This window comes from Pinus tabuliformis, chromosome Q (genome assembly GCF_031772625.1).
Source record: "Pinus tabuliformis cultivar Carrire ecotype Pingquan chromosome Q, CPIR1, whole genome shotgun sequence".
Taxonomy (NCBI): Eukaryota; Viridiplantae; Streptophyta; class Pinopsida; order Pinales; family Pinaceae; genus Pinus; species Pinus tabuliformis.
Genome location: NC_142296.1, coordinates 1,142,578,115 through 1,142,602,282, shown reverse-complemented (window position 1 = coordinate 1,142,602,282; position 24,168 = coordinate 1,142,578,115). Strand labels below are relative to the sequence as shown.

Below are 24,168 nucleotides of genomic sequence, written 5' to 3'. Positions count from 1 at the left end.
TTGCAGAAAAATTTAAGGTAAAATCCTTGGCATTTGGAAAGTTCATATGACACCAATCCTTCTCCTCCATTGGACCTTGACATACAATAATGCAAAAATTAGCACATTTAGAAACAAATTATGTTAAGGTTGAATGGAACAAACTATCGGCTTTTGATCAAGTGAGTGCACTTAGCAACCTTTTTCCACTTTTTCCGAATAAAGTCTTCTTTCTGAGGCATTAAAATCCTTTTGTGTTTATTCTTAGCAACCTTTTTCCACTTTTTCCAAATAAAGTCTTCTTTCTGAGGCCTTAAAAACCTTTTGCGTTTATTCTTAGTAACCTTTTCCCACTTTTTCCGAATAAAGTTTTCTTTGTGAGGCATCAATATTCTTAGACCTTTTTCCACTTTTTCCGAATAAAGTCTTTTTTTATGAGGCATTAAAAGTCTTTTGCATTTATTTATAGGCCCATGCCTGGTCAAATACATAGCCAATCTCCCAAAATATCATGTGGAATAAATGAAAGCTTTTAATTACTAGCATAAAACTTCACCATAGCACTTCTCAATAGAGAATTACATTTTTATTATATTATTATTCAAATAATTATATTATTTTAAAATTAAATAATTACAAATAAAATTTAATAAAATTAATTTACAAGGGCCAAGTTATATGATATTTCAAATTTTAAAATAAATTTAATAAAATCTTATTATTTTGAATAATTATATTGAATGTTTTTTAAATATTTTTAATATTATTAACATATTTTATTGAATTTATAAATAAAAATAATTTTGGAAAAATAAATTAATATTAATGATTTCATATAAATTTGTTAATTAAAAAAAATTGAAAAAAAAATTATGTTTATGATTTCATAAGTATTAGGTGAGAAAGTTTTATCTTCCAATATTACTTAATACCATAATCATTTCAATATCTAATATGAAAATGATTTAATTTGGTTTTTCAAAATCTATCTAATATTTTTGTTGGAACTTGAAAGAGCATCTTTAAAGATTAATACCCAGGATATTAAATATGTGAATTTGACATAATGTAAGTGATTTAACTTTATATTCTAGCTTTGAATAACATTTTTTACTTTCCACTCTTCACTAACTTTTTATATGTCATGTTTTTTCTCAAATTATGCTTTACTGCATTTTTTTTAACCCTTGCTAATCATATTTAACATGATATTAAAATAAATACTCTGCCCATATTTATCACAATTTAGAATTTAGTGGTATAGAGCGTGTTGCCTCATCATTTGGAATTGGTATTTCACATTCCTACTACTTGTTTCTGATTTAGGACGTTTCTATGCAACTTGACATGGGACACCATTACTCTGTTACTCCTGGTGGGGATGGACAAAGAGGATTGCCGGATTTGATTAATGTCTCTGGCAGCAATGGAAGCAGAGCTGCGGTTCCACTGGCTTCTTCTCTGCTCAGCTAACTTGCTTGATGTTTCTATTCACCTGCACCCATGCTTCTGGAATTTACATTTCCAACCATCAGTGCAGCATTAAAAAATATGTGCTGAAGCGCGGTTCTTCACTCAGTCCCCAACAGAATACAACTTGCTTGGTTTCTCCCGATGAAATGTTTTCTGCTGGATTTTACATGGTGGGTGACAATGCTTATGTTTTTGCCATCTGGTATACTCAAACACTCGACCGAACGGTTGCCTGGGTGGCAAACAGAGATCAGCCCGTAAACGGAAGAGATTCCCGTCTTCTTCTGAGAAAAGATGGAAACCTCCTTCTGTCGGATGCAGACGGATCAGTTGTGTGGAGTACCAACACCGGCAGTAACTCCAATGTAAAGGAGGCTGCCCTTTTAGAAACGGGAAATCTGGTATTACGTGGCTTTTCGGTAGATCATGTGTGGGAAAGCTTCAGTATCCAACCGATACTCTTCTTCCACTCCAGCCCCTCAGGAATAATATGCAGTTAATATCCAGATTGGGAAGGGGCACGTTTAAACCAGGCTACTATCGTCTCCACTTTGATAGCTACAGCATTCTTCGACTCATTTACGACGACGGATCAGGATTGAAGGACAACTACGGGCCTTCTGGCAGGCAAAACACATTATATGTCCAAGCTATGTTGAATGCCTCCGGTAATTTCAGGTCAAACGACGGGTTTAACATTGCGGCATCAGATTATGGAGAAGGCCCCAAGAGAAGATTAACTCTGGACATTGATGGAAATGGACCATTGTTTGGATGGCGGTCCCTGATCAATGTAGAGTTCATGGCTTCTGTGGAATGTACGGTCTGTGCATATACACTCCAAAGCCCAGTTGTACATGTCCCCCTGGATTTCACATGAAAGATTCCACCAGTTGGTTCCAAGTTTGCCAGCGGAATCAAGAACTGAATGGGCATAGCGCGTCCAGTACAAAGCTTCTTCATCTTCCACATACAAATTATCCTAACTTCGATCTATCTAGCCTTGTTGAGTATACGCTGGAAGAGTGTAAATTTGTGTGCATGAATGACAGCCGTTGTGAAGGCTTTGTCTACAGAATGGATGGCACCGGATTGTGTTTTCCTAAGTATTTACTGATCAGTGGATACCGATCTCCCGGTGAGGCGGCCCACATGTACATCAAAGTTTCCAGCAATGATTCTACTGTTTCTAATATTACCAGTGCGTCTCAGCCTTTGCCATTAAACTGTTCGCCTTCCAGGGACGAAGACAAAAAAGATAAGACAAGAAGCCCTAATGTCAAATCTGCACTAAGATATTTTGCTATTGCATTTGGTGTTGCAGAGCTGTTTTGTGTAATACTTGGTTGGTGGCATATGTCCAGAACATATAGAGATCTTGGCTATGAACGTTTAGCCTACTCAGACATCCCCGGGGGATTCAAGAACTTCAGCTTTGCAGAATTGAAGAAAGCGACGGATAACTTCAAGATAAGACTGGGAGAAGGAGGCTTTGGGACGGTGTACAAAGGCGTTCTGACTGATGGTGAGGTGGTAGCAGTGAAGCGGATGGAAGGAGTATCCCAGGGTCATGATCAGTTCTGGGCAGAAGTGAGTGTGATTGCGAGAGTCCATCACATGAACTTAGTTCGTATGTTTGGCTTCTGTGCGGAAGGAAATCACAGGTTGCTCGTTTACGAGTACAGTGAAAATGGGTCTCTAGACAAGTATCTGACTGCAGAAAGCCAGGAAGTTGGCAACGACAGAGTTTTGGGTTGGAAAGAAAGATTTGGGATTGCGGTGGTCACAGCCAAGGGGTTAGCCTACCTTCACGAAGAATGTTTGGAATGGATTCTGCACTGTGACATCAAGCCCCAAAACATACTTCTGGACATGAATTTTTGTCCCAAGGTTGCGGTCTTTGACTTGGCGAAGCTGGTAGATAGGGATCACTCATTCGCCTTCTCCACCATTAGAGGCACGCGGGGTTATTTAGCACCGGAGTGGACAATGAATCTGCCAATCACGTCCAAGGTGGATGTTTATAGCTTTGGGATTGTTTTGTTAGAGATAGTGACCGGAAGAAGCTCGTTATCCAGTTCAACAGGACATCTGGTTCAGTGGGTCTGTGCAATCATGAGGGAAGGGAGGGCGATTGAGGAAGTGGTGGATCCGAGGTTGCATGGAGATTTTAATTCGGCAGAGGTGAAGAGAATCCTGAAAACAACACTGCTCTGCATCGAGCAAGACAAGGATGTTAGACCATCCATGAGTCAGGCCTTCGAAATGCTCTCTCAACCTGATTCCTTTACATCATCAGATTCTATTTGCCGAACGATTCAGCCAAATCATTTCCAACTGTCTCTTCCTCTTCGTTCGCAGTTGAGAGTCAGCAACATGCGGCAGAATCATAACGGGTATAATTTTAGGGTTAGGATTTACTATTTGTAAAGAGTAGAAGTAAGCTATGGGGTTAGGGTTTAATATTGGGAAGCGTTGGTATGTTAGGTACAAGTAAGATAAAGATATGAGGTTAGGGTTAAGTATTCCCAAGAGTTTGTAGGCCAGGGATATGTGTAAGATTTTTTTCCAGATATATAAAAATTTTAAGATAGATTTTTATTTTTACTATTCATATATAATATATAATATTACGGATATTATTATTATATTATATTTTTTCCATCAAACTATTTATATGATATTATTGTTGTTGATGAATTAATTTTATCTATAATAATAAGCTTAATGACTGGGTGTGTGCAGTATTGAATAATAAGCCTGCAGCGTATGCAATATTGAATATCTGGCAATAAAATAAACGCGTTCATCATGCTCTGTAAGTTGCAGATGAACCAGAAGTTCCCATGACCGCTTTATTAGTTTACAACATGCATGGTTTAGTTTCCAATGGCAGCAGAGTCAAACAAGTTAACGATATGCTGACACAAATTATGGAACTTTCCTGCTGACACAAATTATGGAACTTTCCTACCAAAATTCTTTGAGCGACTCCGTGGTAATGCTTTATAAGGCCAACCTAAAGGATAATGGAATTGTTTACACGGGGATCTTTAATTCTGATAAGAGATTCATCACCTTTCCAATTTTCCTTTTCAAATGATAATTAATATATTATTTTAAATTCATTAATGAATAGTAAATAATATATATAAAACTTGTTTTTTTAAAATAAATTAGTGTAAATATTTATTTAAAATTATTGAATTGTTTATTTGGTAAAAGGATGCGAATTTCTTTATTGAGAAGTTCAATTATGATGATTTGGGTTGAACAATTTTGATGTTTGTAGATTTGTGAATCAAATTTTTTTTTTTTTTTTTTTTTTAGTTCTAAGTGATTTCACTTTTATTAGCATTGGTATTATCTTTTCCATATTATTATAATTGATTAATCAGTTGGTTTATACATAAAGTTATAGAGCTTTTATTTGGTATCAGAGAAGTTTTTGTTTTGGGATAATCATGTCAAATTCTTGTTAAAATTGGAGTGTAGACATCATTTCCAACCACTCTAACTTAATCAAATAGTGTTGCACATATAAATACACAATTCTAGTTTCAAGATAAACAAACTATCTTGGACGCATAATCTATCGATTGAAGGAATATCTCAACTACACACTAATTTAAGAAGCTAGCTAGTTGGAGAATAGATCTCTTAAACCAATTAGATCTTACACTCTTAGAAAATATGAACAAACTCTCTACATAGAGATGAAATCTACCTAATAATAACCAATAATCCTAACAATCAAATAAGATCACACACATAAAACAAGTAGGAGGTACATACTCCAACAATCCTAACCCCTTGCTCATTCTAGAATTTAATGGAAGTGATTATCAGTAACGGTGCATCATGACGATGACATTTAAAAAAAAAACATATTTATAGGAGATTGTAGAAATAGGTTATGAGGAGCCAACTAATTGGAACACTTTTACAACCAATGATAGAGCGACTAAGATAGAGGTAAAAAAGAAAAATGTTGAAGATTTATTTCACATTCATATAGTTCTAGATAAGAGCTTATTTCTAAGAATTGCAAGTGCAGAGACAACTTAGGGTGCTCACTCTACAAGAAGCTTACCAGGGCATTGATCAAGACAAAGTTATCAAACTATGGACAGTAAAAATAGAGTTTGAGAATCTAAATATGCAAGAAGTTTAAAATATGATGACTATTGTGTGTGAGTAAAAGATGTATTCAATAAAATGGCTACTTTTGGAGAAAATGTAAACAAAGAGGTTGTGATTTAAAAGGTGTTGAGGTCTCTAACACTAAGGTGGAACCACATTGCCATAATCATTGAAGAAAGCAAGGATTTGTCTACCCTTTAGTTTGATGTCCTAGTTGGATCTCCTATGTCTCATGAAGAAAGATTGAGAGATTCATTTAGAAAAAGTGATGAGAAAGCTTTCTCCTACAAATTGCAAATTACAAAGAATGAATATGCCAACACTAGCACCAAAATAAACCAAACCCAAGGTAGAAGTCAAAATTAAAAGTATTCAAAAGGAAGTAGAGGAAGAGGTGGTTCAAGAGGTAGAGGTAGAGGCCGATTTGATAGAAGAAATAGCTTGTGTTATCATTGTAATAGATATGGGAACTTTGAAAGGGATTGTGGATTCAAAGGATGTAATAATAAAAGGGTGTTAATTATGCTCAAGAGGGTGATGAGGCCTCTCCAAACTATTTATTTTTATCTTATGACAAAGTTGAAAATGGTACTAAAGGTGTATGATATTTAAATTAGAGGTGTTCTAACCACATATCAAGAAATAAGGATCTTCATTCTACAATGGATGAAAGTTTCAAAACCAAAATCAAGCTTGGTGATGACAAAACATTTGAGGTTGTTGCAAAATGAGTTATGGGAATCAATATTAAAGAAGGTACATAAAGTATTAAAGACATTTATTACACTTCACAATTAAAGCATAATTTATTGGTTGTCACATGAATGCCAAATGAAGGTGGTAGTCTTCTAAGAAATTTCTCAACCACCTTTTGATCTATGACACTCTCCCCATGAGCTCTAACCTCATTTACTACCTCCCTAACCTGAGTAATAAACTGATCTACTAATTCAACATCTTTCTTTTGTAGATTTTCAAACTCGTTCCTAATGCCTTGATATAACTTTTCCAATATCTCCTAACCTTGATGGACACTAGTTGCTACGAAAATCTTAAGAAATATGGAGCCTTCAACTCAATTCTGAAAATTCCATAGTGCTCTTGAATCCTTTCTTTTTCTCTCTGCTAGTGCATCTCTTTGGGCTCTGGCCATTACTACTAAATATCTAGTTCTTCATATTTGTTGACTACTCCTTCCTAGTAGTCCAAATTCTTCCAAAAATATTTATCTTTGTTTCCCATAGTGGATAGTTGGCGCTATTCATTATGGAACCTTTCTAAGTTCTAATTACTGGTGGAAGCCGTGATTGACTTCTGTAATATCTCTTCCTTACTATAAATTGGAAAGTTTCTCATTGATTTTGAAACCCTTATAAAAGTCTCATTGCTTCACTTTTGGAAAGGAAAAAAAAAATACTCAAAACACCCAATTATAATAACAAAATCACTTTTCACCAATTTTTTAATTTATTTTGGAATAACCATTTTTGGTTTTTCTTAAATACCCATATCTCAAATATATATATATATATATATATATATATATATATATATATATATATATATATATATATATATATATATATCATTTATTTAAAACATTAAATCACCTCTTTTAAATATGAAAAATAAAAACTAAATTAATAAACCACTTTTATCTAGTGATTTTTTTTAATTTTTTGAAAAAGTATTTGTAAACCAACACCTTGAAACTTGAAACAATTGACATTTTATTATTAATCGAAAAGATTCACACGTATTTTTCTTCCCTTAAAAAATATTTGTCCTTCTCAAACTTGAAGCTGATCTCCTCCATCCCTCGACAAATTATGAAGTTCAGCTCAATTTTTTTCTTCCTTATACAATGGACCTTTGATGTAGATGGCATCCCTTCTGGATCATTTTGCGAGGGCAAATAGCGGCTCCTGCAAAGAAAAGTAGTTCCTCTTGGCTTATTTATACGAGCGAGTGTCTTCCTTTAGTGGTTGTAGCTTAGGGAAAATTTGCTTCAACAATTTTTTTTTAATAATGTCGACTACTTCCTTAATCACAATTCTCACATGGCTCCAATGTCTATGGATTCAATGGCAGCAGACAGTTCTGGATAATTGTGTTAGCCCTTTGATACAACAACTTGATAAAAAAAAATCATACTACAATGTTTTATGAACAAATTTTGGTGGTTGCTTCTCTTCTTTTCTTAATAGTGGTGGGATCAACCTACGACTCTCCCTATGTGTTGGAAACCCATCTAAACTTTTTTTCACAAGATTTTACTAGCAGCTAGGGAAATCTATGGTCAAGTTTAGTGAAACTCCATATATATATATATATATATATATATATATATATATATATATAGATATATATATATATATATTATTAACTTGATGGATTGAACTAATGTTATAATACGATGTTAAATTAACAGGCACAAATATGAATAAAGATAATGCAAAACACATGGGGCATAGTTTGCCTTTCTAGCCATTAAATAGATTTTACAATGCATGAGAAATTTTTAGAATTTTCTAGTAACACTATGAGATTCTAGAGATGTTTAGAATTAACGAGCTTTAAATATATTAGTTATGTAAAAATGACTTGATTTAACATGAAATTGATTGTTCCACTTTAAAAAACATGCAACTAATTGCTCACTCTGGTTAACAGAGGAGATTACTATACTTTAACAGTTTACTTAATAGACCTTTTGGCTTTTTTTTTGGAATCTGGTGATATTTATAATTAAATGAGCAGTTTAATTAATATATATTTTTGTTTTTTTCAGAATATGGTAATACAATATTGAGATTGTGATTTTTTGATATTTAAGATATGCTTTTGAATGTATAAATGGATTGAGTGCCCTAAACAATTTCTAAGGCGCTTAGACAAATTACACAAATAAACTTGTAATAGTTAGACTACATTGTTTTTAACTATCTCATGTCTAACTCTTTTACCTTTTGGCTCTTTTTGAGCTTGCATTCATGTCAATTTGGAATCACAAGTATCATAATTCCACCCAAAATTGTGGACATGACATTTTTTTTAATTAAATTGAAAAACCAAAAAAACATAACTATATTTGATATAAATCTCAACCCTCTATGATTACTTTTAAAAATATTATGTGGAGTTTAAATCTAATGTAGGAGCATCGCCCCCACCCCAACCAAATTCGATCCTAGCAACTTCCACAAGGGCATTGTGGAAGCCATTGAGCAGGACATGAAATTCCTTTCGTTTTTTTATGTAATTGTAAATGTTTAGAAGCATCTCGAAGGCTATCGTGGCAATATTCCTCACTAGGCAGTTGGGTTTTTTTAGTTGTGTCATGGGCTACCATCTTCAATGTAATATTAGGCCAGAAAGGGCTAGGAAAATTTTGAGTTAGACCAAGGGCCTTAGGCCTAAGAGGCCAAATCTGTAATCATTTTATTTCTTCTAATATATAACATGTGCACCTATTTGAATGCTTGTGAATTTTATCATGTCCATGGTCTTTTTAGAACCAATAGGGGTTGTTATGTTTGCAGGTGGTCGGAATCTCTACTCAACAAGATTTCACCAAAGCAGAGTTAACTCAAGGACCCTTGTAGTCGACCCACGAGCTTCAACACGACAAGTGCACATCGAGACCCCAACTAGCCCGACCTCCTACTTGGGGCAGAGCCCAGTTGGGCAGTCGAGTCCATCTCTAGTCAAGATCTGCCATAAAGGATTGAAATCTCCAACCCCAACTAACACAATTTGCCCAAATTCTGACGTCAAGGGAAATGTTTCTGTGATATTTTGGCATAGTTGAAGTGTGGTTTGGGGATCTAATTGTTGCACAAAAGATCGTGAGTTGTTGTTGCTGAAATTAAAGAATGCATGGGACCATAAACCACATGCTCCCGGATTGGAGCCACTAGGGGCTGGAATGAGGAACCCCTGGAATCGACCATTAATCAAGTGGTATCAGAGTGCGAGAAGGAGGCGTAAGAGAACAAGATAATTTCTTGAGAGGTGAGGAAAGGAGAAACTGCCAAGCGAGAAAGGGAAGCTTGAAAGGTACAAGGGGAGGCAAACCAAGATGCGAAAAGCGTTAGCCAAAGGAGGAGAGTCGACGATGTCATGTCAATGAAGGATTCATAGTTGCAAATCACTCAAAGATACATGTGAAGATTTAATACTCCAATGGTGAAGATGGACGATATGCAACAGTAAACACACATGATCAGGAGATCATGGAAATTTTCAAGTGCGGGAGTTTGATGCAGGAGAATCAACCCCACCCCAACTGAATTCGATTCCAGCAACTTCCAGAAGGGCATTGTGGAAGCCATTAAGGAGGACATGAAATTCCTTGATTTTTTTTTATGTAATTGTAAATGTTTAGAAGCCTCTTGAAGGCTATCGTGGCAAAATTCCTCCCTAGGAAGTCAGGTTTTTACAAGCTATGTGAGGGGCAGCCATCTTCAATGTAATATCAGACCAGAAAGGGCCAGGAAAAATTTGAGTTAGTCTAAGGGCCTCAAGCCTGAGAGGCCAAATATGTAATCATTTTCTTTCTTCTAATATATATCATGTGCACCCATTTAAATGTTTGTGCATTTTATCGTGTCCATGATCATTTTAGAAGCCACAAAAGTTGTTGTGCTTACATATGGTCGCAGTCCCTTCTCAGCAAGATTTCACCAAGGTTGGTCATAGGTGTGAATGCAGAGTTAACTCAGGGACCATTATAGTCATCCTGCGAGTTTCAATATGACAAGTGCACATGGAGACCCCGACTAACCTGACCTCTGACTTGGGGTGAGGCCCAATCAGGTGGTTGGGCCCATCTCTAATTGAGATTTGCCACAAAGGATTTAAAGCTCTGACCCCAACCAATGCAATCTGAACTTATCTCTGATGTTAAGGGAAATTTTTTTGTGAGATTTTGGTGCAGTCAAAGCATGGTTTTGGGATCCCATTGTTGTACAAAAGATCGTGAGTAATTTCTACTGAAATTAGAGAATGCATGGGCCCATAATCCATAGGCTCCTGGATTGGGTCCACAATGGGTTGGAATGAGGGACCCCTGGAATATATCATTCATCAAAATCTCTACCATCCATAATTATGGATACTTTAAATTAAAATTCTGGAAACCTATTATGAAATAAATGCTTGAAATATTAGAAATTGTAGCAAGAAAAAGGCTCAATTTTGACTTGTGCCTAAGCCAAATTGAGTAATTCAATTTTCCATATCTGCAAGATGAGTTGGATAGTAGTTAACTTGTGTTCCATGGCCTTGTCTACTAGTCTACTCAGTGAATTCGAGTTATAAGCTAGAAGTAAAGTTGTGCATGTAGTGATTGCTAAGAGTTAGCAATCTAGTTGAGATATTGTTAGTTGAACTCAGTTAACTGAGATCAAGTCATTAGTTGAGTTAGTTGAAGGTCATTTGAGTAGTAGAATTGTTGTTAACTCACTTATCTCTCAGTTAACTAGTCAATCAGCTAAAAATAGACACAGTAATGCATGTAATTCGAATTGCCTAGTTGAGGTGGAGAAAAAGTCATGTTTGTATTTATATGTGTATATTATTGAGTGTACAGTGCTTTTTCATAGGTGATCAATTCCCCTTGGATTTTCATAAGTAAATAGGGAATTTCCCTATTTTTTAGGAGCTTAATTCCTCTAGGATTTTGCAAGGACATAGGAGGTTAGATGAGGCTTGAATTGGCTAAATGTTGGACATAGTAGGTCAGGAGGCAGGAGACCAATATTGTACTACAGGGTGTGCTTCAGAGTTGAAGAAAAACATTGTAATGATTTTTCTTTTCATTTGAATTAATGCAAAGCATCGGTACAATTTTCTGAGTTAAGTTCCCTTGTAAATCATTGTGTTATTGTGGTTTTGATGGTTGCATTCTATTGCACGTGTTTCTAAATTGTGATTTCCATTCCACAGAATAGTAGAAGAAGTTTGTAATCTCTTGTCTTCAATTCCAATACGTCAGTAGTAGTAAATTTCTATTAATTTGTACACAAAATTCTATTCCAAAATACACACATATTCATACATGTTATATTATGTTATCTAAACATTTCAACTATGTCAAATTAGATAAAAATAAAAATAAAAATAAATAAAATAAAATAATAAATTTAATAATTATAATTATTAATTAAAACATTTTAATTGGGTCAAATTACATAAATAAAAATAAAAGTAAAATAAAATTAAAAAAATAATATCATGTAATATAAACATTAGCTGTTTTGGGACTTACAACCCATGGTATTCTTAACTCATGGTTTTTCCCATGGTATTCTTGTAAACATTTTAAGGTTTCATAATAAAAACATTTCTATTAAACTCCCTGCTTTTCCTTTTCACTATTGTTTATTACTGGGATATGTATGCATAAAACTAACTTAATTTAATATAGAATAAATAATCTCTTTATTAATGTGATGATATATATATATATATATATATATATATATATATATATATATATATATATATATATATATATATATAAGTTACCATAATTTGGGTATTAGTTGTTGTGCGAATGATATATGGTTTGGAAAAGCACAGAGAGATATGTATCAATAATTACTTCCATGAATGGTTTTTTACCACTTGTAAGTGATTTCAAATCTAATAATTAATTAATTAAATTATTTCTATTAAACTTTTAAGTTGAAATTTTAATTGTTATGTATTATTGGCAAATATAACTTGATTTAATATAAACTACATAATCTCTTAATTTGCTTCACTACAACACAAAGGGGGTTTTAAAACAATTTTTGGGTAAATTGTCTTAACTTGAGACAAAAGAAAACTTGTTTACTATCTTAAATATTATGTTTAAGCAAGTGTCTCAAATTAAATTGTCTTAAATATCGTCTCTATAAAGACAATATATAACACAAGCTTTTTTGTCTCTCGAGACACAATTTCATTTTTGTCTCTCTAGAGACAATAGTTGGGATTAAAGACATATTGTCTTTAAAGAGACAATGTCTTTGATCCTAACTATTGTCTCTCTAGAGACAATAAAAAATTACATTCAAAGATAATACAACATCACTTTTGTCTCTTTAGAGACAATATCAGATAATGAATTTAGAAAAATATCTCACCATTGAAATAAACCAATATTAAAAGTATTTAATTAAAAATAAACTACAATATTATTTATTAATTCATATTAGGACACAGTGGAATTGAACCACCAACCTCCTTCTTATAAAGAAGATGTTCTTCCATTAAGCTAGCATCCTTTAAATAATTATGTGAGAGTTATTAAATAGTTAAAATAAAAATATATCGAGATTAAAATCATAACAACTGAAATTATATCAATTTCGCTCTCAAAATAAATTTAATAAAAGAACTTTACAAAGCAGTCACAAATATCAGTAAATTGAAAATAATACTTTTGACTGGAATGGTTGAAAACACAATAGCTAGATTTACATTAAAGTTGGACCAAAAATAATAAAACAACAAAAACCCTTGAAACACAAATATGCCAATAACTTTGCAAATAATATAGGCATGATGATCCTTTATTTTTGGTGGCTCCCTTGCACTAATGGTGAAGAAAAACATCATCAACATCTAAAACCTAACTCAAGGTGGAAGAGAATAATACCTGCTCTTGCTACTAGGTATTTGGCATCACCAAGCTCATGTTATACTACTTAGTCTTGTGAGGAGTTTCTCGAATCAATTCAGTATTGGGATTTAGTCGAGGTTCATACTACAAGCAGCTTGATGCCAGTCCAACTAGTTTAGTTGCATCTTCATTTTCATACTATCCATCTAAGGACAAGTCCATCAGCACTAACACATTCTTCCCTCGTATAAAATATAAGGCCCGCAACAATAGTTCCCATATCATAATTTCTGACATAATTTCAAATAACCACGGAGATTGGAATCGATAAGTATCATCAGAGAAACTTCAACCTGTACTGGACATATATGAAAATGAGGGTAAAAGGTACCTGCTTTTCTATCTGTCCCCAAGTATTTGAGATGGAAACCAACAAAGGGAAGGAAATGAGTTTTTGTAAACAAGAACACTTAGGATAGATTTTTTAGGAAACTGCAGGAAACAGAGGTAATGCTAGGAAACAATTTTGAAAAATGTGAACAGAAGATCTTTTCATTGAGGTTATTTCCCTTCACCTCCCATAAAATATCTTATTTTTTTTACTTGAGCTTTCATGTTTTAGAGATATTTCTTTTGATTTAGTGAGCTAGGGAAGGATTAGAAAACCCTTTATTTCCTTCTTTCTATTTTTTCAAATACAACTTCTAAAAAATTAATGCAAAAACATTGGAAGCTCCCAAGAAATTGCCAGAAACGGTTGAGGCATTTCCAGCCTTTTGGAAATGATTTCTCGCATCTAAATTGATGAGCCTCATCATTGGGTAGCTATATGGACCTTAATCCACCTCCTAGCTTAGTCAAATCAACTCTTCTCACAATTTATTAGATATTTTGATTGTATTTTGTTTAATGAGATGAGTCAAAGTGAGATATTATGCCTAGTGGGTTAATGTGCATTGATTACAGGTTTGTGAGATAAAATCATGGAATTTTGGCTAATTAAGGACTGAAACTCGAATGAGACAAGGAGGAGAGATTTTAGGAGGAAGATCCTTCTCATTGACTCCTCCCTCATTCGAATATTCCTCCATCAATCACACTAGCTCAAAGTACAAGCATCCAAGTCATGGAGATCAAAAGGCAGTCGAGCAAGTGACAGTTAAAGAGCTAGTTTATCTCAAGTTTGGGAGCCGAGCCTCCCTAGATTTAAGGAATTCGTTGGAGACTTCATTTGTATAAATAAAGAGGCCTAGAGCCTCATTAGGATTTGAATTTTTGTTGTAAAAACACTAGTCATTTTTGAGTTCAAGACTTGTGGAAGACATTGTTATGTAATTTTCTGTTTTGATAATGAGAATGAACAATTCCTTGATCCAGCACTGAGTTAACTTAGAGGGATGAAGCTCTTGGGTTAGGGCCCAACCCTAGTAGCAAAGGCTTCTCTTCTTGTATTTGTATGCTTAGATTGATTTCATAGATTAATGGTTGAATTGTCTTTAGAATTATTTCATTGCAAGTAGTGTAGATTTGACCAGTTTTCTTATTAGTTTGTTTCCATTTATGCTTTACTTCAGCAGTAGCTTATAAGAGATAAAGGAACATCAAAAAGTTGTCAGTAGGTGGTTTTGGCCTCACTCCTTCCTTCAAGGATCATGGTTTGAGGAAATAACTCCTATGCAGCCCCAAAAAGATAGAATTCTACTTTCTCATGGAATTTAGGGTTTTATGTACTTAGGCCAGCATTTAATCAGTTTGAAATAGTAGGATTTAGTTATCATTTATTTTATATTTAGTCTTACATTAGATCTCATCAATGTTCCATATTATTCTACAAGTTTTCCTCATGCATGAAGTAGGCAACTAGCTCATGAAATTCTGTTTTCCTTAGATAATTGAAATTCTTCTTGTTTGCATAATTTTAGGGTAAATGTCCATGTATGATGTAGTGCAGGTGTTTCAGAAGTACAAAGAGATTTCATAGTCAACACCCTCATCACAACTTCATCCATCCATGATCATTCCTTGCTTTCACTAAAACCCTCACCAGTTTCATCATTTCATAAGGAAACTTGTCTAAGCTTGTTGAGCAAATCTAGCCATCTCCCAACTTTGGTTTTGAGTTATGAAGTGGTCCTAGGCACTCCCTTGCCTCATTCCATCCACCAACCACCTTCCCTAAGCCTTCCATCACCTTCAACACCCATCCTTTTTCTCTCAGTTGTATCCTGTAGAAATACAGGGGATCTTGTAGGTTTTCAAGACATCCTATAGAATGCATTAGGATATCCTATAGGTTGACCTGTAGTGGCCTGTTTTGAGGAAGAATTGAGGAAAACGCCTCAAGGAAGCTAGCAAAGTGTCCCTACTTGTCTCCCAAGCCTTCTGACCATTCACCATCATCCCTAAGCCACCTGCCACATCACCAAAAGAGATTAGCTTTCACACTCTCACATAAGAAGAAGACAAAAAGGCGCATCCTACGGTCAGGTATCGGATACCCTGCACACTCGCCAATTATACTTTTATTGTCTCTGTAACTGTTGAGCATTGTGATATTTTCAGAGATCAGGCAGATGCAACTTTGGAAAACCCACCTCAAGTTCAAGGGACAGTGCCTATAATTGACCTGCAATGCCCTGTTAGGGAAAGCTCCCCCTTAGCTACTCCAGCAGCTCTTGCGGGTCCTAGCGAGCCTGTTCAGGGTCTCCCTTCCAGCGCGGTGGTCCCTCTCTCCGATTCTGATGACTCTTTGCAATTTGGGTGCCGAGTTGAGGAAGCACCCTACACCACGGACGATGAATGATCAAGTCAAGCAGTTTGCTCTCGGCAGCCTAGGCCGCAGGAGCATCACTCTGTCTTTGAATCCTGTGTTTATGTATCAGTTCGGTAGTATGGGTCTGCATGTCTATGTGTCGGTAGTATGGGTCTATATGTCAGTCAGTCCATGTTTAAGTGGTGCTCATCATCGCCATGTTTATCTATCTCAGCATGTCCCTGTTACGTATTGTTTAGAGTCACTGTTTCGAGTCTTAGTAGAAGACACAACAGAAGATAGTAATCCAAATTTTGACTGTGTTCAATTTTGGAAGGTGTAAATCTGGGAAAACTGTCAATTTCTGGGAAGGATTTACAAGGCCATGGCCTTGTTGTAACTCTGATGTAATTTTTGACCTTTTTGTACTATAATAGAATTAGCCTTATTCAAAAAAAAAAAAAAAAAGAAGACAAAAAGAAAAACATATTTATTTTATTCATTTACATGCATAATAGTAGAAGGTTTGATGGTTTGAATTTGCGTGCTTAGGATAGTAGGATTGCATACATGATCACTTAGCATTATTTTGAAGCAAGGCCTCTTAGCAGTTACTTAGAAAATGGTGTGTTTTAGCATTTGATTTCAATCTTTTTCCTTACTGTAGTAGACGAGCTTTCTTTTAGAGTAGATTTCCCTTTCCCTTATTGGTAATCAAGCTTCTTCTGAATCCATAGAAGTTTGGTTTGGAAAACCTTAGTGGTCTATCGCCAGCTTAGTAGTGACAAAGAGCAGACCCATCACATTTACTTGTGTATACAACACTGTCACCTCCAAGTTTGTACGAACCCCGGGTTCATAAAGTAAAGTTGGTAGCCCCAAGAGTTGCAACATTCTTGCTGCAATACTGGCGCTCATCACTTTTTGGCATCATTGCCAGGGAGGTGTCTAAGTAATATGTGATTACTACTTTCTTTCTTCCATTTCTTGTTTTCGATATTCTGCTATTAGCTTCATTTTTGCAAAAGTACTTTAGATGGTTTTCTTTTCCATTCTGCATTCTTTGCTTTCCTTTCCATTCTGAAAGTAAGATTTCATTCAAGCAGTTAGTTTTCATTCAGTCTGCAATTTAAATTCTACAATTATTTTCAAATCTTGAAAAAAAATTACAAAACAAAACAAAAACACTTCTTTCATGCCTCATAGGAATAGGGTTAACTTAGGGAAATTTTTTCCAAATACCCCCACCGCTTCGAACATCCAACCTTCCCTCTTCTTCGGTGGCTGTGAATTGGAGGAACCCTTAGGTGAACAACCAGATACATTTGAAGAACCTATAGGGGGAGAATAAGAAGAAGAACCCATTCCAACTGACCCAATGGCTGAAAATAGAAATGACAGAGGAAATAGAGAAAGAGTTGTGTAGAAATTCTCACTGTAGATCACCTGATAGTACAATATACTAAAGCAAAATACTTGATCCACTTCTACAAACAAGTATGTGGAAGCTTAATCGAATATGAGCAAGATCAATTGAACACATATAATTGATAAGAAGAAATCAATCACACATAACACAGAAGATATAACCAGGGGAAAGCACCAGCCTAAAACCCCAACTCTGTATTATCATACAAGTGGAAATATAACTAGTATTACAAAAAGAATCATCTCAAAATCTATCATGCTCTCTCTGCAATACCTCTGCTACTCATAGACAGTCAAAGACCACTATCTAACCTCTGGTCTACCCTCCAAGCCTCCTATTTTTTGCGCAATTTTGATTGGGGTCCAGTGGAGCCACTTGTGTGAATTTGCCGCTTCACACACTCACTAACCTCTGATCCAACTACGCAATCTTGAAGGAGATAAATCATCATCATGGATGAGCTTCCTTTATAGGAAAAATATTCATCCAACCGATAGTACACTGTCCCTTCTCTGATCTTAACTGGGTCTTTGCCTGAACTGACATGCATGAGTTATTCATGAGAGAATATTCAGTTACCTAAAGTGCAGCAGTTATATGCAAGCATGCATTAACTAACTGAACTCACATTAATTTAAACAATCTATTTAAATAAATCTAACTGGACTTGACTCAGTTAACTGAGCCAACTAATTACAACTCAAATTAGAACTCATCCTTATCTCTTTAACTGATGGATAAATTCCTCAATTAATGGATAAACTGTTGCATGTCCTCACATAGACTTCATGTTTGATTTTTCACAACTAATTAACTCATGGAGAAATAATTAATTTATTTTCAAACAACTGTTAAGTTCAAATTCGAATTTTACTTCCTATTTCTAGTTCATGGACTGAATAAGAATCCATCCTAAACAGTTAAAAATAGAATGCTATTTTTAGCACTTCCATTTTTCATTCCCTGTTGCCCAATCCAACACTAGTACTCAAACTGCTATTTTTAGCACTTCTATTTTTAGCATTTCTTGTTGCCATTTTCAACACTCCCTCTCAACAAGAAAGGCATTCAACTTGAACCCAATCCTATACCTTTGGAATGTTCTGCATGCAATACTTCTACCAAGTGTGGTTGCTCCAGCAACTCTCAGAACAAAAAAAACTCCCCACTGACCTCTCTGTTGGGCTAGAAACATACTCTGATGCTGAAGCTCTACCTGTTGCTGAAAAGTGCTCCCTATCTGAGCTATGAGCTGCTGCAACAATCCATGCATCTCGCATCATTGCACACCTCTATGTGCCATCCTGCACTGGTGCAACATTCCTATGCCTCTCGCATTGTTGCAGCCTGCTAGCTCTACAAAGTCCTGGGACTCCTGCACTGTAGCTCTCTCTGCCTCTCCATCCGCATCTGTCTCTACCCAATCAGTCAGTCCTGCTACTCCTCATCAGGGCTCCCATAGCAAAGTCGAATCAAGGAGGTTGGGTACCTCAAGGATCATGCCCCCATATCAGCCTCCGTGGGACGATCACTCCACATTGCCCCACCTCCTACCTAGAGGTATGGCTTCATGTGATCCCTCTGCCCACCTGGCTCGAAATTTCCCCCTACTAGAGGTCTTTGCATGAGTAGATGTCTCTACTCGATCTCCTCTTAGCTTCTCTAGTTGTGGCTACTCCACAACCTCCTGAAGCTGCTTCACCAATCGTGGCTCCTCCACAATCGTCTGAGACTTCTTCTGGCGCTGCATGTGGAGAGGTAATGTAATATCCCTCTCAACCACCAAGTATCTAACCTTTGCCTTGCTCCTCAAGGATTTGCATGCATCTTGTACCTCAAGTGCATACAGGTTCTTGGCTAGCACGCCAATCTGTTTCATATTTCCCACCGTCACGAAATTTTCTAGAAAAAGAGTTGATTTTAAATCAGCGATATCTCCCTCATCCGAACTCTGATTCAGCCGATTTTTTATTTTTTATTTTTTTATTTTATTTTGGGTATTTTTCTGCAAGGAATCCAAATATGCTATTTGTTTTTAAAAATTTTGTACAAAAATTTTCAGATCTGCTCTGCAAACTCTTGGCCCAAAACTCAAAACTTTGAAATCTCCTCTCAGTATACTGTTGTCTCCTTTGATCACCTTTCCTCTAATACCATGTAGAAATTCTCACTGTAGATCACCTGATAATGTAATATACTAAAGCAAAATACTTGATCCACTTCTACAAACAATTATGCAGAAGCTTAATCAAATATGAGTAAGATCAATTGAACACATATAACTGATAAGAAGAAATCAATCACACATAACACAGAAGATATAACCAAGGGAAAGCACCAGCCTAAAACCCCAACTCTGTATTATCATACAAGTGGAAATATAACCAGTATTACAAAAAGAATCAGCTTAAAAGCTATCCTGCTCTCTCTGCAATACCTCTGCTGCTCATAGATAGTCAAAGGCCTCTATCTAACCACTGGTCTACCCTCCAAGCCTCCTATTCCATTGCGCAATTTTGATTGGGGTCCAATGTAGCCACTTGTGTGAATTTGCCTCTTCACACACTCACTAACCTTTGATCCAACTACGCAGTCCTGAAGGAGATAAATCCTCATCATGGATGAGCTTCCTTTATAGGAAAAATATTCATCCAACTGATAGTACATTGTCCCTTCTTTGATCTCAATTGGGTCTCTGTCTGAACTGACATGCATGAGTTATTCATGAGAGAATATTCAGTTATCTGAAATGCAGTAGTTATATGCAAGCATGCATTAACTAACTGAACTCACATTAATTTGAACAAACTGTTTAAATCAATCTAACTGGACTTGACTCAGTTAACTGAGCCAACTAATTACAACTCAAATTACAACTCATCCTTATCTCTTTAACTGATGGATAAATTCCTCAATTAATGGATAAACTATTGCATTTCCTCACATAGACTTCATGTTTGATTTTTCACAACTAATTAACTCATGGAGAATTAATTAATTTATTTTCAAACAACTGTTAAGTTCAAATTCGAATTTTACTTCCTATTTCTAGTCCAGGGATTGACTAAAATAGGAATCCATCCTGAACTACTAAAAATAGAATTCTATTTTTAGCACTTCCATTTTTCATTCCCTGTTGCCCAATCCAGCACTGGTACTCAAACTGCTATTTTTAGTAGTGTTATTTTTAGCACTTCTATTTTTTAGCATTTCTTATTGCCATTTTCAACAAGTTGAGGGTGCCTTTCCCATTAGAGAAACTAATGGGGATACAAAGATGAAGAATATAAGCCCCTCTGCTCTTCCTAATTTCCATGGCCTGACCTCAGAAGATACAGACACTTTCTTGTTTGAGTTTGTTGTTATATGCAGAACCTATGATTACACTAATGATGAGTAGAAGTTGAAACTATTCCCATCCACTCTCAAGGATGCAGCTTTGCGCTGGTTCATGGGTTTACCTGGGGATAACATCACAACTTGGGCTCAGATGCAACAAGCCTTCAACAACAAGTATCGAGACTACTACAGGTCTAAAGACACTAAAGACAAAAAAAATTAGGATGACCTTAGGGCATTATGAATCCCTAGAGGATTATGAAGAAAGATTCCAGCTTAGCTACAAAAGGGCCAAGAGCACACTTGACCTTCAGTCGTTGAAGCTAGTCCTGCTTAGAGGGGTAAGGGAAGATCTTTTGGATACCCTAAACTTGCTGGCAGGAGGGTACATCTACGAGCTACCCTATGAAGATATCAAGACTATCTTTAGAAACCATTCTAGGGTAGCTAGGAAAAAGGGTAGGGGTAGTCAACCTATGGTCAGTCCATCCTCTTCCAATACATCCATCAAGGGTGAAATTGGAAACATGCTGGAAGATTTCAAGAGTGAGATGTTGCAAACCCTTGCCCTATAGATGGACACTATCCACATTAAGATAAAACCAGAGGAAGTAGAGAGATCCTTAGCCATTTTCTACCCTAGATGCACAAGGAGGCACCCTAGGAATGAATGTCCATTAAACCTGGTTGAAGTCTTCTCAGTCTGTGAATAAAACCACTCCACAGAGAAGTGCCCTTCTCTACCTAGACTAAAAGTTGTATATCAGGGAGCTAAAGGGGTGACTAAACATCTCTGCTACATAAATCAAAGGAGACCTCATGGGCCTCAGCCATACCAGCAGGGCATGCAAGGGTCATCCCATGCATATTCAACCCCAACCAGACCACATCCATTCCCTCTTGGGGGCCTCCTTATCATCATTCTTGGTCTACACCTCCTCCTTGGTCCTTTGCACCTCAGTACCATTCCCATCCGACCATCCAATCATTTCAGCCATATGCTCTACCACAACCTCAGTGGAATGCATCACCCTAGGGGTGGAGGCCCCCATACAATAATGCTCAAACTTTATTGCCTTCACCAGCTACTCAACCACAGCTTTTATACCCTTCTCCACCTAAACAACCCCGGATGCCTACCTAATCAAATCTAAACCCGAACAATAGATAAGCATGACAAGTATACAGTGGAGAGACATCATATCCTTCTTATGTTGTGGAGATTCAGGAAATCAACCTGAGATCTGGGAGAGTACTCCCAGACAACCAACTTCTACCTCCACCTAGGGAGAGTGAGGAAGAAAGAGAGGAAAGGATGCCTAAAGTAAATCCACCACCCTTTCCTGAGAGATTAACCCAACCACTCCAGCCTACCCCAGAAGAGAGTGAACTTCTAGGAGAATTGAAAAATCTATGTGTCAAAATTCCACTTCTCCAAGCCATAAAGGATGTACCTATTTACAACAAGCTTATTAAGGAGAAGTGATTCAAACATCCAGGGAGGCGAAAAAGAGACGCCCCTACCATTAATGTCATTGGACAGTTGTCCGACTTAATGTTGGGGCAGGTAATTTGTCCAAAGTATTTGGACTCTGGAAGCCCTGTAGTAGATGTGCACATGAATGGCACCATTGTCCCACACACTTTGATTGATCTTGGGGCTTCCCTTAATGTGATGACTAAGGACACCATGCTCAAGCTGAATCTCTAGGGTTCATTGAGAAAGACCACAATAGTCTTGCAACTTGCAGACCGTTCCACAGTGACCCTTGAGGGGATTGTGGAGTATGTGATGTTCTCCATTGACTCTTGGGAGTACCCTGTAGATTTCCTAGTTCTCCAGCCTAATTCCAAGCTTACTGGTTACCCTCTCATCCTTGGGAGGCCCTGGTTAGCCACTCCCAATACATTGTCCTTAGAGGAAGTAGTAAAAGAAACCCAGAACAACCATCAGATTGACCTATGCTTAGATGATTCAAACCCTACCCATGTCAAAACCATAGAATTTGGCCTTGAGATAACTTTGAAGATCAACCCATCTCTTTCTGTACAACAAGAAGAAAAGTTGTGCAACATGCTAAAGGAACATTTGGATGCCTTTGCTTGGAGTTATAAAGAAATGAAGGGAGTACACCCCTCGGTGTGTACTCACCACATTTATATGAAAGAAGGTTTAAAACCAGTCCGATAACCCCAAAGGAGAATGAATCCAACTCTCAAGGATATAGTCAAAGAAGAACTGCAAAAGCTACTAGATGCAAGATTCATTTACCCTATCTTAGACAGTGAGTGGGTCTCTCCTTTGGTGTTGGTTCCAAAGAAAAATGGGAAGTGGAGGATTTTTGTTGATTACAGAGAGTTAAACAAAGCCACAAAGAAGGACCATTTCCCTCTACCTTTCATTGACCAAGTGCTAGATGGCTTGGCAAGGCAAAAAATTCTCTTTCCTAGATGGGTTCAGTGGGTAAAATCAAATCCAGATCAACCTGGAAGACCAGGATAAAACCATCTTCACTTTTCCTTAGGGTACTTTAGCCTATAAGGTCCTTCCTTTTGGCCTATGTAATGCCCTTGCCACTTTCCAAAGAGCAGTCCTAAGTATCTTTGCTGAGCTATTCCATGATGTAGTAGATATTTATATGGATGATTTTACACCTTATGGGTGTGATTTCCAGGAGGCTCTGTCCAACTTAGGTAAGGTGCTGAAAAAACACATTGAAATGAACCTATCCCTTAGTCTCGAAAAATGTGAGTTATTGATGATTGCAGGGACTGTTCCAGGTCATTCAATATCCCAACAAGGACTGCAGGTGGACCCAAACAAAATAGTCATCATCCAAAGGGTCCCACCTTCGCAAAAACAGAGAGATGTTAGAAGTTTTCTAGGTCTAGTTGGATACTATCAGAGGTTTATAAAAGACTTCAGCAAATTAGCTTCTCCTTTATTTGGGTTGTTGGCCAAAGACTCTGAGTTTGTATGGTCAAAAAGTTGTCAAGAGGCCGTGGGCACCCTAAAGGACAAATTGACCACTGCACCTATTCTTCGAGGCCCAAATTGGGCCCTTCCTTTTCATATACAGGCTGATGCCTCACACAAAGCCATAAGAGTAGCTCTAGGCCGAATAGATGACAAATTGCCTTATGCCATTTACTTTCTGAGTAAGAATCTGTCAAAGGCCGAGCTGAACTACACAGTGACTGAAAAGGAGCTCCTGGATGTTGTGCATTCATTGAACAAATTTAGGCATTACATTACAGGTTATCAAACATTTGTACATATTGACCATGCTACAATTAAATATTTAATGAATAAACCTAATGTGAATTCCCGGATAATTAGATGGTTACTTTTATTATAGTAGTTTGATCTAACTATTGTTGATAAGCCTAGCAAGGAAAATGTTGTTGCAGATTTTTTGTCTAGATTAACTTTTCCTG

General features: G+C 36.4%; 1 protein-coding gene and 1 pseudogene across 1 annotated transcript; both read left to right on the top strand.

Annotated features, from left to right (window-relative positions):
- LOC149223608 (putative cystathionine gamma-synthase 2 pseudogene) overlaps window positions 1–1,452 on the top strand; it is a 33,624-nt pseudogene extending 32,172 nt beyond the window's left edge.
- Window positions 1,453–1,598: 146 nt separating this feature from the next.
- Window positions 1,599–16,013, top strand: LOC149223607 (putative receptor protein kinase ZmPK1). Its single transcript, XM_089387945.1, has 4 exons — window positions 1,599–1,896; window positions 1,986–2,275; window positions 2,365–3,848; window positions 15,773–16,013. The coding sequence occupies exons 1-4, from the start codon at window positions 1,599–1,601 to the stop codon at window positions 16,011–16,013; spliced, it is 2,313 nt and encodes a 770-aa protein (XP_089244071.1).
- Window positions 16,014–24,168: the final 8,155 nt, after the last annotated feature.